This window comes from Halichoerus grypus, chromosome 3 (assembly GCF_964656455.1).
Source record: "Halichoerus grypus chromosome 3, mHalGry1.hap1.1, whole genome shotgun sequence".
In the NCBI taxonomy this organism is placed as follows: Eukaryota; Metazoa; Chordata; class Mammalia; order Carnivora; family Phocidae; genus Halichoerus; species Halichoerus grypus.
In genome coordinates this window covers 16103589-16119342 of record NC_135714.1, presented here as the reverse complement: position 1 = coordinate 16119342, position 15754 = coordinate 16103589, and the positions used below count along the sequence as shown (strand labels likewise).

At 37.7% G+C, this 15754-nt stretch overlaps 1 protein-coding gene across 3 annotated transcripts in view; it reads right to left on the bottom strand.

Moving 5' to 3' along the window:
• SLIT2 (slit guidance ligand 2) overlaps window positions 1–15754 on the bottom strand; it is a 362288-nt gene that overhangs the window by 51183 nt on the left and 295351 nt on the right. For all 3 annotated transcript variants that reach the window (XM_078068441.1, XM_036120779.2, XM_036120793.2), the window contains 4 exons: window positions 13710–13781; window positions 13139–13210; window positions 10576–10647; window positions 7643–7806 (listed from right to left, as the gene is read on the bottom strand). In XM_078068441.1, the coding sequence (XP_077924567.1) occupies window positions 7643–7806; window positions 10576–10647; window positions 13139–13210; window positions 13710–13781 (380 nt within the window). The remainder of the gene's footprint in view (window positions 1–7642; window positions 7807–10575; window positions 10648–13138; window positions 13211–13709; window positions 13782–15754) is intronic.

The window sequence follows — 15754 nt, the reverse complement described above, 5'->3', positions numbered from 1 at the left end:
AGTTCAAAGGTAAGTGAAATGCCAAAGTTTCTGGAAAAACTTACAGTTCAGTATTAGAGACATGTATACAGCAACTACAGAATGCAGTTGCAAGAGGATGTGGGAAATGAAAAGGCATGTTTTGGAATATGTGTTTTAAGTTTCTACAAGCCTACACAGGGGAGGAATTCACTAGTTGCACGGAAATACTAAATCTGTAGTTCATTAGAAAAATCATGGCTGACGTTTGAAGCTGTGGGATTGGAATCAATTAATAGGGGTAGGGAGAGAATCCGCTATATGTCAATATTAAAGAATGTAAGAAAAAGATGTCAGCAAAGGAATGAAGAAAGAGCAAAGAGAATGTACAAGAAGGAGCAGTCGCTACCAACGTCTAAGATGAAAAACAAAGAGGACTAAAAAGAAGCCACTGAAATTAGCAAGATGCAAATTGCTGGAATCCCTGTAGTTTCACTGTAGAGTTGGGGACGGTCAACAGATGATAGGGGGTTAAAATCTTATAAATTTGAGTTACATAAATGATTTAACAAAAACACAAATGTTGCATATTACACCTCTGGGATCACTAGGCTTGGCTATTTGCTATATACACATGTGACCTCAGGCCAATAAATGAACTTCTTGAGTCACAGCTGAATGGAAAAGGGCAATAATTATTTTATGGAATTTTATCATACCAGATTGAATATGGATGTACAGTATTTAAGAACAGAATATGAATTGTTGGTTCTCATCACCTATTAATATTAATGTCTGTTAAAATTTTTCCAGTGTTTTAAGTTTTCAAAAGTATAATGAAAAATAGTCCTTAGTAAAAGAAAGAAAAGAAAAGAAAAGAAAAATAGTCCTTATTTGTTTTTTAAAGATGGTGCTTTTGGTAAATAACTACGTACAAACCTGAATATTTTCTTTGGCCAGTGAGCAATTCATAATCCCCAAAAAGCTAAGTTTATTTCAAAATTATAATTATGTGCTGGTGGTAATAAATCTGAAAATGTAAAAAGGATTTGACCAAGTTCTAAATACTACTTCAAAACTGATCTAGTGAATTTTTCATTACTTCTAGTTTGGGCTATATTTTTATTATTTTTTAATTCTTTTTAAGATTTATTTATTGGAGAAAGAGAGAGAGAAATAGAGAGAGAGAAGGGGCAGAGGGAGAGGAGAGAATCCCAAACAGACCCCTGCTGAGGGTAGAGCCCGACGCGGGGCTCAATCCCATGTCCCCGAGATCATGACCTGAGCCAAAATCAAGAGTCAGATACTTAACTGAGTGAGCCACCCAGGCACCCCTGGGCTATATTATTTAATTGCCTAAATGACTAAAGACAATATCAACCAATAATTTTGAGACACAAAACAAAGACCTCAAGATTGTCAAGAACTTCTCCAAAAGGAAGATGTTGATCCTGCTGAAAAAGGTGACAGCATTACCGTGTTACTGCTGAGAGATGTGGAATTTTCCCCAGGAATTCCAGAATCTAGAGGAATCTTAACATATAATATTAGTGGAAGAGATTCATGTGGTGGTGAAATGTTGATAATCTTGAGATATGAAAAGGTCCCGGGTTTTCTGACCCTTTAACTAACTTTTATAAATGAAATAATGAAGTATGTTGAGCATCATATTCCTGCTTGTTTGAGTTCATGGCTACCAGACACCTGTCCATTTGGGCCTCTTCCCCTCCATTGTGTTCCATTCTTGGCTCCTCTTGACTCACTATGAGACTCTCCTGAAGCCCTAATGGACCTGGGGGTATCAGTTACAATTCCATGATTGTTTGATTTGGATATATGTTATTAGTATCTTTTTAAAAATTTTAATTATCTAATTTGTTTATTTTTGAGAGAGAGAGACAGAGAGAAAGCGAGCACAAGTGGGGGGAGAGGCAGAGGGAGAAGGAGACTCCCCGCCGAGCAGGGAGCCCGATGTGGGGGCTCGATCCCAGGACCCTGCGATCATGACCTGAGCCGAAGGCAGACACTTAACCGACTGAGCCACTCGGGCACCCACATTATTAGTATCTTATATATATTTCTATTGCCAAACCTCCATATTGTTTTGAAATCATCTATTTAAATGTATTTATCAGTAGAATATAAACTCCATGGAGACAAGCATCTTTTTGTGTCCTGTTTATGACATGAACTAGATTCTTAAAACCTCGGAACTGTGCCTGGCGTGTAACAGGAACTCACAGAACATCTGGTGAATGAAAGAAGGAATATATCATTCATTTCCACTAGACTGTTCATTCTTTGGCACATTTAAGTGTTTAATAAATGTCTATCAAATTAAAGGTGAACAACTTAGTTATCTGTATAGCTAAATCTTTTTGAACCAAGAGCAATAAAGAGAATATCAGAAATTAACAATATTCTGCATTCCACGGGGAAGGCAAAAATCTCTGTTTTACTACAGACTGCTTGATCATTCTAGCATCACCTGATATTTAAAAGATGAAGACTGGAAATCTGGGTTATCAAGAGAAGTCACTTTGCTTCTCACTCAAGAATGTTCTAATCTGGGTATTAATTAAATATTATCTGATAATCTATTTCATCCAATGTATTTATTTGTTGTGCCCTGAAACTATGATAATATACCATAAGGAAAGTACTCTGAAAAATGTAGGATAAAAATTGTTAACTGAATATATTACTCAAAATAATGGCCTAGCCCTTCTTAGCAGAGAAAACATTTAAATTATATTTATATATAGCTATATAAGCACATCTTCAATTAAAGGATAGTCATCTTCCTGCTGTAATGTGAAATTACATATTTACAAATCTTAATATTAGGAGCATGTACTTACATGATTTTCATGAATAAAATAAAACATATTAAACTGGCATAACTATGGGAAAAGTTAAAATATTAAAAACTCAAATTATAAAATATTTAAAGAAGTGTCATTTTACTGCTTTTAAGCTCATAAGGCCTGATAGCTCAAAAACTCAGTACCCAGTAGATTTCTTTGAGTGAATTATTTTAATTAGTAGATCAGAGTACTTTGCCTTTTACCAATCCACTTATTATCAATAAATACTTCTAGCAAAGCATATGAAAGTGGTCTAAAACTTTCATTTTCTAAGTATGTTTCAATAGTAGAATGGCACTCTTACTTATATTGATTTGTTTTGAGAATATTTTTATTGAAAATTATAAAGTAAATTTTAGTGGTAAGCATTGGAGTCAGTGAGTCAAAAATTCTGGCTCCTTGTCTTAGGAACTGAGTGATTCTGAACAAATTATTTAATCTCTCTAAATTATAATATTTGCATCTCCCAAATGGGGAAATAATGGTACTTATTTTGGGAATGCTATAAAAGTTAAAAGAGATAAGGATCTATGTAAAATCCTCAGCATAATGCAGACCCTCGATATAAGCTGTTGTTAGTTATTATTACTGTTATTATTATTCTTGGTAATAGTAGTGGCAAAGATGCCGTATGAACTGTCATAAATCTTCAACTAGAAGAGTCTTAATAAGACAATGAAACTTCACAGTATTTTGACAACTACCAAGAAATGCTGGCAAAAGGCATTATGAGTTTCAACATCTGCTATCACTCTAAAAGCAGATTAAGTTATAGAAAAACAGTAAATCTTAGTCTGCTAAATGCAATTACACTCTATTTGTTGAGTTCTGAATGTCTACACTTCTTGTCACCTGCCCTACACCCACGTTATCTGCTACCCAGTTTAGGGTATGGCTTGAAATATATGCAGGCTGTTGACTTGAGAACTTCATGAATACTAAACTAAACCACAGTTCCAGCATTTTCCTACAACACAGCTCTGTTCCCGTGGCACCATCCTCAGACTTGACATCCCGCCCCAATAACTGGCTTAGATACACCTGCACTAAACTGTTCACAGCCACTCTCCTCTGACACAATTTCTTCCTCTGAACTTTTGTAGCAACCACGCTCTCCCACATGGGAGCCGGTAGCTGAGCCTGGCTCTTTCAGGTTAAACTTAAATTAAATAAAATGAAAAATCCACTTCCTCTGTTGCATTAGCTACCTTTCAGCAACCACACACGGCCAGTGACTACCGTATTTGATCGCGCAGATACAGAACATTTTTATCACTGCAGAAAGTCTTATCGTGCATCACTGATCCAGACTAATTTTCCCTCAGGCATATTTCTATTCATGCCACACTAACAACTAAGCAAGAGGCTATTAAAGAAAAAAAATGTCGGGGTGCCTGGGTGGCTCAGTCAGTTAAGCGTCTGCTTTCAGCTCAGGTCATGATCTCAGGGTCCTGGGATGGAGTCCCACATCCGGCTCTCTGCTCAGCGGGGAGTCTGCTTCTCCCTCTCCCTGTGTTCTTCCCCTCACTCGCGCTTAATCTCTCTTTCTGAAATAAATAAATAAACTTAAAGAAAAAAGGTCAAATCAGTTAGCTATATCTTGAGTTAAACAGTCACTTAGGTATGTGTGTACGTTTGTATGTGTCGGACTTCTGAGAACATATAGTAAATGACTGTGAACAATGTCCCTCAGAGAATTGAATGCAAGTATGTAGCTTTTCTCAAATTTATATTATCATGAAATATTTTTATTTTTTTTATTTTTTTTATTTTTTTTTAAAGAATTTTTATTTATTTATTTGAGAGAGAGAGAGAATGAGAGACAGAGAGCATGAGAGGGGGGAGGGTCAGAGGGAGAAGCAGACTCCCTGCCAAGCAGGGAGCCCGATGCGGGACTCGATCCCGGGACTCCAGGATCATGACCTGAGCCGAAGGCAGTCGCTTAACAACTGAGCCACCCAAGCGCCCTATCATGAAATATTTTTAAAAGAAATATCTCCAGGGAACTCTAACCTTTGAGAAGCACCAGCATTTTTCAGAAAGGAGAACAAGCATCCCTGGTTACAAAGAAATATAACAAAATCAGTTTATAGTTTCTCAACTTCCCCATATCAGCTTTCTTTTAAATTTTTTTTTTTTTTAAGATTTTATTTATTTGCGAGAGAGAGAATGAGAGACAGAGAGCATGAGAGGGAGGAGGGTCAGAGGGAGAAGCAGACTCCCTGCTGAGCAGGGAGCCTGATGTGGGACTCGATGCCGGGACTCCGGGATCATGACCTGAGCCAAAGGCAGTTGCTTAACCAACTGAGCCACCCAGGCGCCCCCCCATATCAGCTTTCTAAAACACATCTGCCCGATGATGATGCCTAAGAGAAAGTTTTAATGCCAGTTTCTCTTTCCCTATCTCCCATTTGACAATCTCCTCCACTTCCCAAAACAACGATATGCCTTTCAGAACACCAGAAATTTGGGGGCACTGCCCCAAAGAAACATCTGCGGTTACAAAAGAATAATTTAAAACACTGATTATCTGCAAAGCCTCTTGCAATCAGTGCACATAATCCTAGAGAGGCATTTCCAATTAAGTTTACTTTCAATTTTTAATAAAAATATTAACATGCTGATAAATAATTATGCTGTCCCAAGCAATGGAGCCTGAGTATTAACAGCAATTCAATTTTAAGAAAAATTTAAAAACTCAAAGATTTTTGGTTGAAGGACATTTTAAAAATTCAAATTGTATATATACTTTTGGAGCAAAAAATGAGACAATTCTCCAAGGTACTGGAAATAGAAACTCAAGGAGAAAAACAGAAGTTCAAGGAAAAAGAACAATGTAAAATCTAAAGAGGATCTTGTTTTTGTCTCTTTTAAGTTAGCTGTGATATTTAGATTCCATCAAATATATTTAGAAGAATAATGGAAGAGTTTTGTTTTCTTTGTTTTTTCTTTAAGGGTGGTGGGGGTGAGGGGCAGAGGGAGAGGAAGAGAGAGAATCCTAAGCAGGCTCTGTCCTCAGCGCAGTGCCTGACCTACACTCGATCCCACAACCCTGAGATCATGACCCTGAGTTCATGACCTGAGCCGAAATCAAGAGTCGGATACATAACTGACTGAGCCACACAGACGCCCCTGGAAGAGTTTTGTTTCAAAATGTCAATATTTACAACGCACTGCAAATTACATCATTTGCAGCCATTTATAGCTCTGAAAAAAACATCAGACGCCATTTAAAAAAATGCTTCGAGGGAATATGGTTTTCAGAAATTCCTTCTTTGGTCAGTAAAACATTGCTTGTCCTACATCACAGTGTTGTTGGTGTTCTAAAGTGTTATGATAATAAAATTGTCAGCTAACCTATACCGAGTAATACTGTGTGCAAGGCAAGGTGTTTTACACACATTAATTCAACTAATCTTTTTCCCCAGCTGTACTGAGGAGTAACTGACAAATATAATTGTATATATTTAAGAGGCACGATGTGGTGATTTGATATATACATACACTGTGGAATGATTAATAAGATCCAAGTATTTGGCATATCCACCTCCTCATATAGTTAAACCCTGTGTGCTTGTGGTGAGAACGCTTCAGATCTATTCTCAGCAACTTTCCAGCGTAATATCGTATTCTTAACTACACTCATCATGTTGGACATTAGATCCTCGGAACTTATTCTTATCACTCAACATTTGTGCCCTTTAACCTATATCTCCCCATTTCCCCCCTCCCTCCACCCCTGCAATCTATTCTATTCTGTTTCTGTGACATCGGCATCTTCTTTACCTTTTTTTTTTTTTTTTTTTGATTTCACACGTAGTAACATCTAATCTTAACAATAACATTTTCAGGTATGTACTATCATCATCTCTGCCTACACATGAGGAAACTGAGGCACAGGCTGGTTAATCTATTAAACTCAGGTTATCTAACTATCGGAACGTGAAGCTGGAAACTCACACCATGACCCAGTGCACAGTATCACCTACTTAGATGTTTTTCCTACCTAAAATGTTCAAGTGTGGAAAGTTTTTCTTCAGCTAGGTTTGCAAGCCTTGGAAGGCAAGACCATACTGTACACCTCTCTAAGTTCCACAATACCAGGATATAGTTTTACACATAAAACATATTTAATAAAATCAAGTTCAGTAGTGGTTATCTCTGGGTATTGTGATTAATGCATAATTTTAGCTCTCGAAGACATACAATGTTTGTTGTCGTTAACATTTTCCTATTTGGATTTTCTATATCGGGCACGGATTATCTTGTAATAAGAGAAGAAAACGTATTTGTCATGAAGGCACCATTTAGAATCCACAGATACATAAAACAAGGGGAAAAGAGAGGGATGCAAACAAGCAAGAGACACCCACATCAACATGGGAGGCGAGTCAGAGGGTTTGGCCTGACCACTTGGGAGGGCTTGCTTCTCCTTACCTGGCGTCAGGAAACCACAGGGCCCTGGCAGCCCTGGGAGCCGGGCACAGGTTCAGACAAGCCAAAAGCAAAATATTGTACTTGTTAGAGGCTATGAGAGAAATTTCCAGAAATCGCGTACTCTTCATTTCGCCATACATTTTAAAGAAAACTTCGACATTTCCAATTAATCACTTCTGCAGTTTTTATTTGAAAAGCCCAGTTCTTTACTGGGGCTCCTCAGGGAACTGCTCGGTCCTGTGCAAGCAGTCATTAGTCATTAGCCATGATTTATTAGGGGCTTTTCAGCTGTACCTTTGAGGTCTAGCAGCCATGTTTTTCCTTTTAAATGAATACAGTGAACTTTTATTTACAGGAGGGCAAAGGGTTAAAAATCATACCTTGGCATGTAAATTTTTTGGAGGGAGTCGTGAGTAATAATTTATCTGCCATTTCTCCAGGACCAGCGCAGCGAGCAATTCCGGGTTCTTTGTATTCCGACTTTACCCAGTCCGATAACCACTGCATGTTACAATCACAGTAAAGAGGGTTGGCTCCAATTGCCCTGGAAAACAACACCACAGAAGCACACACACACACAGTATGGATGTTTTGTTATTTCCTAAAGGAACATAACTCAAAGTGGTGCTCAGGAGAAAAGCCCTACAGATGTATTGATAACAATTTAGAAGAAAATGGAGACATCAGGGATTCCCCATTTTCCTGAATTATGGGCAGCTGGGACTTAGAGGGTTGTCACTAGCCTTAAAAATTTACCTGGGCTCCACAAGGTGTTCTTGTATTTGCAAAGACAGGTTTATATTGGGTACATGCGTACCCGATGCACAGATTAATACTTCCTTCATTCGCTAATGATTTACTGAGGACCCAATCACTATGCCAGGTTTTGGGGCCCCAAATTATAAATAATACATTATTTTTAACACCAAAGAACTGCTTCTGGGAAAGTGATTAACACATTCTCAAACATGCAAATAATTCGCATTAGTAAGTGCTACAGTAAAAGTATTTACGAGGTGACTGTGAACAGAGGGGTAAATTTTCTGGGAGACTGGTGGTTAAAAACCTGAGCTTTTACATCGTTAGATTAAGGAGGTGGAAAAGGTTGGGAAGGATGTTTCAGGGTAAAGGACCAGTAAGTGTGAAGGGACCAAGATAAGAAAGGGCATGAGATAATAAAGACACATAGAGCTAGTTCACTAGAGTGGATCTGGACCTTCACTAGATGTCTGTCCCTTTACAAAGTCCTTCATTTTAGAACTTGGCTTCCCACTCCCATAAGCAGTAGCAGTAACAGAAAAAGTAATCAAGATGATAGCTAACATTTATTGCAGCAAAATGCAGGTACTGTGCTGAGCCACTTGATATGAATTACCTCATTTTACCCTAAATAACAACTCTAGGAGGTCAATAGTATTAATAATTCATTTTACAGATTGAGAAACTGAGGCCAGAGACGTCAACCTATGGGTTTTGTAAACTTGCCAAGCTTGGTGCAAGTAGTAGATGCATAAGGTGGCATTTAAAAATGGATTAATTCTGATTTAATTATAAATATAATTAACTTGTGATCAGTAATGCTTCTAGGTCTGTAGTCCAAGCAAAATTAATCCTATTCTTTCATGAGGAAAATCCCAAAATATACTTGTGAAACCATAATACTTTATATGGTAGCAGTTTTAATGCCCAACTCTAATCAAGAATTGGAGTGTAGTAAATGTTATGCTCAGATTCAAACTTTTCTGTGAAATTGAAAATGAGCAAAATGATGTTTTGGAGTCATTTAATGTCATCTCTACTGACATTTGCTAAGTCTTTCCTATGTGAAGGGACGCAGTGGAAAAAGTGAATGGAGCAGAGCTCTTTATGATCTAGAGAATCAAAGACAAATGCATAAAAGAAACACAGGACAGAAAAGACACATGGCAAGGACAATTCGAACTGCTCCTACTGTTGGTGGGGGGCGCTCACGGAAGGAAAAGATCTGCTCAGCTCGGGCAGCGCCTTCCTTAAGCTGCCTTTTCGGATAAATCACCCAAACACTAACAGAATGACTACTTTCTTCTTAATGTTGCAAACTTTCCCAGACAGTGCCGAGTTCTGCACCCCTGAGCTGGAAGGCTTAATCACACTGTACCTCATGCAAATGACATCCATGGAATTTGTAGAGGGGTGGGGGGGGGCGATGTCGCCTTTGAGGTAGGTGCTGGGGTTCACACACAAAAAAGTGGAGGTTTTGCCTCCTGGGACCCTAGAGTTTAGTGAGAGAGATATTAACAGTAGGCACCAAAGAGTCTGGTAGACAGATGTACACAAAACCTACAGTGATTGCCAGAGCCCCATAAAGCACGTTCAGATATAGCATGATTGACTCCTGGCTCCTATCCTCTGCCCATCCCCTTTCTCAATTTTCTAAACGTATCTTCTTGGGATTTGTTGGGTTTTGGAGGGGAGGAGAAAGCCAAGAGAGAATATGGCAGGCAATTTCTGGGGAACTGGTAGGCAATTGATAGCACCGGCTATTTAATCTGAAGCATAATTGCCACCAGGGGGCACCAAACTGGACCTGAGCTAAGAAAGTTTTAGATCCTAAATCTGTTCCTGGATCCTCCTTCTAGGTTTGCTGTGGTCTCAACACTACCCCTATAAATAATGGAATAATGGAATTTGACCCAAAAGAGTGTATGACATATTTTTATGTTGTTTTGTTGTACTTTCCAAAAATAAGGAGATACAAACAGGCTGTTACGAGATAGAGCACAAAGAAAACAAACAAACAAACAAAAAACATTTCACCCAGTATGAGGATTTGGCAGTTTCCCCACTATCATACTATAAAGGCTTAAACCATCTCTAATTTATTTTTCCACAGTGCCAGAGCCAGCACTGAATAATATTTGCTAAATAAATGGATCCAGTTTGAGCAAATCAAGATAGGCTTCATAAAGGACATGATACTTAGAATGTCATCTGGAAAATACAAGGTTTGGGCAGACTGAATGGAAAGGGAGCTGGTATTCTAGAATCAGAGAACATTAAGAGAAAAGGCATAGCAAGGAAGCTGGAGAGCCATGTTTGTAAGAAGACAATTTTAGCTAAGCAAAGAGAATTCAACTCCATTAGATAATAGAGAGTAAGGGCCAAAAGGATAAATGAAGGCTATCTTGCAGAAAGCCCTGTAGCTAGGTTGAAAATCTTCACATTTTCTTTAAAGATGGAGCCAACCACATCTCATGTTGTGACAATAGAAGAGATGGCAGAGGACTGTGTGTGAGTTTGACCCTAAACCCACATTCATGAACTAGGTACTCACAGGTGTGATAACGCAGAAAGATCATTGAAAGCACCTTCAGGCACAACAGAAATGTCATTTCCATGTAATGAACTAAAAGCAAAAAAAAAAAGCAGTATTAAATTTCTTACATGTCAGAGAGTTCAGAAAAATTCTCACACGTGTGTGAGACTTTAGTTTACAATAAGCATTTTAAGTCAGTACAGAAAATATGATCTATTTAATACACAGTCTTGATGTAACTGGGTATCTATTTGGGAAAACAAAAAGTTCCTATTTCACATCATATGCATAAAGTCAATTCTAGATTTGAAGAGCTAAATGTAAAAACAAAACTAAAAATATACAAAAAGAAAATAGGGAGGAGCTCCTTTTTATAAACATAGGATGGGAAAGGGTTTCTTTCTTTTTTTAAAAAAGATTTTATTTATTTATTTGAGGGAGAGAGAGAGATCAGGAGCAGGGGGAGGAGACAGAGGGAGAAGCAGACTCCTCACTAAGCAGGGAGCCTGATGTGGGACTCGATCCCAGGACCCTGGGATCATGACCTGAGCCGAAGGCAGATGCTCGACTGACTGAGCCACCCAGGCGCCCTGGGAAAGCCTTTCAAAGCACCATATAAAAGTCAGAAACCATAAACGAAAAGAGTAACACATTTTTGACAACACAAAATATATCCATAACATGAAAGATAACATATAAGGAACAGAATGGAAAATATTGACAATATATATAAGATACAAGGATTAATTCATTTGTAAAAAGACCTGCAAAGTTAGAGTCAAATAGTAGATGCATAAAGACATGTATGTTAATAAGGAAAAAACAAGGTACCCAATAGAAAATCAGAAATGATATGATCAGGCCCATGGAATAAGAAACACAAGTAATCAATAAAAAAATAAAATATACACAAATGCTCTAGTTATTAGAATTTCAAATTAAAACAGGAATGGAAAATAATGTTCAACCTGTCATAGAACTATTAATATTATTCCATATTTGCCAGAGTGCTTTGAAATAGGTACTTTATTAAAATCGGTACTCAATCTGTCATAGAACAAAAATGAAAGAATTAATACCATTCAATATTTTCCAGAGTGCTTTGTAACAGTACTCTATTAAAACAGAGTTGGTGGAAAATAAGTTTGTAAACTGACAAATTCTTGTTTTGGAGGGAAAACCTCACAGTTACTTTTGGTATCCTCACAACACACTTGACAGTACAATGAATGTGTAGGATGTTCATTCCAGCACTGTATGGAATAATGAAAATCTGGACTCAAACCACATGACAGTTGGGGCACCGGGGTAGCTCAGTCGGTTAAGGGTCTCACTCTTGATTTCAGCTCAGGTCATGATTTCATGATTGTGAGACTGAGTCCGTGTCGGGCTCTGTGCTGGGCATTCAGCCTGCTTAAGATTCAATCTCTCCCTCTGCCCTTCCCCCCCTCTCTAAAAAACAACAGAAAACTCCCCCAAAACCCAGAAAACTACCACATGAGAGTTAAAGATGGGGATGATTAAGTAAGCTATGGTTCCTTCATCCTATGGAATATTCTTTTTTTTTTTTTTTTTAAAGATTTTATTTATTTATTTGAGAGGGAGAATGAGATAGAGCATGAGAAGGGGGAGGGTCAGAGGGAGAAGCAGACTCCCCGCTGAGCAGGGAGCCCGATGCGGGACTCGATCCCGGGACTCCAGGATCATGACCTGAGCCGAAGGCAGTCGCTTAACCAACTGAGCCACCCAGGCGCCCCGATCCTATGGAATATTCTTGTATGAGTTAAACAGCTAAGGAATATTTTTATATGATGGAATGGAAATACTGTAAAGAATATTGTTAAATAAAAATTAGCCGATGACAGAACAAGAACAAATCCTATTTACGCTTGTTTAGAAAGTGTAGAGCTGTGGGCATACGTGTATCAGCATCTAAAAACAAATGCATATAAAAAAGGACCAGAAGACAACATAGAACTGTTTATTAATTCTGGGGGAGGGGATTGTGATTGGGGATCATGTCTCACTTCGTATATTTAAAATACACTTTAGGGGCGTCTGGGTGGCTCAGTCGTTAAGCATCTTCTTTCGGCTCAGGTCATGGTCCCAGGGTCCTGGGATTGAGCCCCACATCAGGCTCCCTGCTCAGTGGGAAGCCTGCTTCTCCTTCTCCCACTCCCCCCTGCTTGTGTTCCCTCTCTGTCAAATAAATAAAATCTTTAAAATAAAATAAAATACATTTTAATAGTAAAAATGTACTCATTGATTATGTAATTTTTAAAGAAATTAAAATTTCTTGTATTTTGTCCAAAGTGAGTTGGATCTGTATAAAACATACATCTTACTATTATCTATTACCAAATCAATGACTACAGCAACAATGTGGTGTCGTCCAAATAAAGGCTGCAGAGTAGTGATACAGGAAAAGATGTAATTTTCCTATTTCCAAATTTGTAGTAAATCCTAATATATATGTCTGAAAATGCCCAAGAATCAAAAAAGCAGTTAAATCGGTAAAAAACACAAGCCCAAACTCAGATCCCTGAGATAAGAGATATTTTGTTGACCATAAGATGCTTACAGTAATCGGAGAGACTTCAATCCATCGAAGGTTCGAGGAGGAATACATCTCAAACGGTTGTAACTAAGAATTCTGAAAGCATACATAGCAGATTTGTTTTACTCAGATACCCCCAAATGGCCAAATGTCATTTTAAAAATAAAAAGACTAAGAAAAAGGTTGTTTCAGCATTTTATAAACTGGGAATATTGATATATAGTATTTTGTGACTGTTTGTGTTTTCAGTAATACAGCCTATTTCTTTCTAAATACAGTTTAGAATGCTTCCTGCCCTGGCCGATGCTAATGCCTCAACTATTCCCTCCCTCAGCTGACAGACTTCTTAAGGATCTCTCCCAACCCCACCACAAACGTAAATTATTCTTTGTTTCTTTTCTGGAACCCAACAGGTTTTTAAAATATCTGTAGTTGTTTGTTAATTGAGGTTGTTCTTGTCTCTTTCTCCCAACAATATTTATATTTCCTGAGAGCAGGCTCTATCTGTCTTGTTAACAGAGAATGTCCAAGTGCCTGGAAAATGCATTTTGTCCAGTGAATTAATAAATACTCAGGACCAGATTTTCATACTCACAAGGTGAGGAGCTGGGTCATGTTACTGAAGCTCTGATTAGAAAGGGTGCTTATCCGGTTGTTACTTAAGTCTCTACGAGAGAAAAGAGAAACAAATGGAGTGAACTGTTACCAGAGGAGGTGAAATACTAGTGATTCTTCCAAAGAGAGCGCTCTTCTTGCTGGGTCACAGGAGCACTGGCAGCACTCAGCTCTTACCTGAAAATAACCAAACGCTGGATAACCCCTGGGATGGACTGTAATAGGCATAATTATCCACGCCTCTGCCTGTTGAAATTAGAAGTGAGAATGTTTTGCTTTGGCCAGTGAAGGAAGTACGGCCACCTCAGAACCGAAGGTTAGAACAAGCTCACGCTTCCCGTATCGCTCTCTGCTCGCTCTTCTGCAAGACCAGGGCCTACGTCCTGGTCCCAGAGCGAAGACATGGGGAGGCCCCTCACAATGGACCCATTTTATGTGTGAGAGATACACCTTCGTTCTTGAACGTTCCATTGGTTGCATATTCTTCAGCTTCCTTGGTACACACAGGCAAATTTGATAACTAAAAGCATTCATTTGGTTACATTTGCAAGGCCATAATGAAAAATTTTGCCCTTGGCAAAGTCACTGGCGCACAATACGCAGGTCCTCAATAAATATCGGTTTAATTAATAAGTAAATAAGAGAGATGTGGGTTTTTTAACCAATGCTATATGGCTATTTATAGCCGAGTATAACTGGTACTATGGGCTGTGATTTATATTCAGTGAACTTGATCTTCTTTTTATTATATATATCTGTGACTATATATGATATGACATATGTAATACATATTGTAACTATAATTATATTGCAATATAATGTAATATAATAATATATAATATATAATGGCATATTATGTATCTTCGGCAATTTTGCAATGGGAAGAAATGAGTGAGTATATAAATACACATAGTCATAGAGTGATATGTATATATTCACTAATTTTTCTCTACTGCAGAATGCTAAATACATAAATAAAAGGAAGATTTATGAATAAATGAAAAATTCTAGGTCATGGTTTATGATCACTATATGTGTGTATATTCACTACTGTTTCCTAAAGCAAAATATATAAATAAATGTAAAATGCAGAAAAACCAAAGATTATCCATTCCTTTATTAAAATGACCAAAATATCAGTAAAATGAACCTATACAACTTGAGAAATGATAGGAATGCTATAGTAGCTTCATGATCCATCCTCTCGGCTGCTGAAGTACTATCCCTAAATTCAGAAAGTAAATAAGTGTGTCTATATGAGCAGCAGTTATTTGCCTAGAGTAGCATAATGAGTCATTGGTAAAGCCATTTCTGGATCTACAAATGCTCATTTTTCATTTCCAAACTGGTCTTAAATAATTGCATACTGTCCCACAAATGACCCAGTTCTGCCGAAGTGACCCTCTGGAAATTGCAGCAATTTAATGGTTTATTTAACAGAACAAAATGTATGTAATCAGTTCCTGCTGCTACTAAATAAGTAACGAGAGGCAGGCAGAACAAGACATCTTAGGGGATGTTCTCTCTTTCTTAATTTAATCATTTGTCATTTGAACAGTCCTACATACTTTCTACAAAGTGGTTTTCTTACATGTTTAAGGGAAACTGAAAAGGATTAACAGTGTTTTAACCAACCACAACCTTCCTAGGGCCGAGATTACATTGAGAAATGTAACACTTTCTGGGACTTACATTTCTAGAATTCACTAATTAGGGATCAACCTCCTTGTTGTAGGAACACTAGAAATTGGCCTCCTCAGCCAGCCATATTTACTCTAAAATAAGATAGGACTTAAACTAAAGATAAAGTATTTCCCTTTATATTTACTCCTGTTGCTTATTTTTGTTTGTTTGTTTTTTGAGAAGCTTTATCAATTATCAACAAGGCTACTCTAACTATGACATTATACACAGTAAGATTATCTCTTTAAAAATATTGTGCATATAACTAGATCGAAATGTTGGTATATTTAAATATAACCTTGTATTATCACTTAAAAATCATTTACATTGATGAAAAAGAGA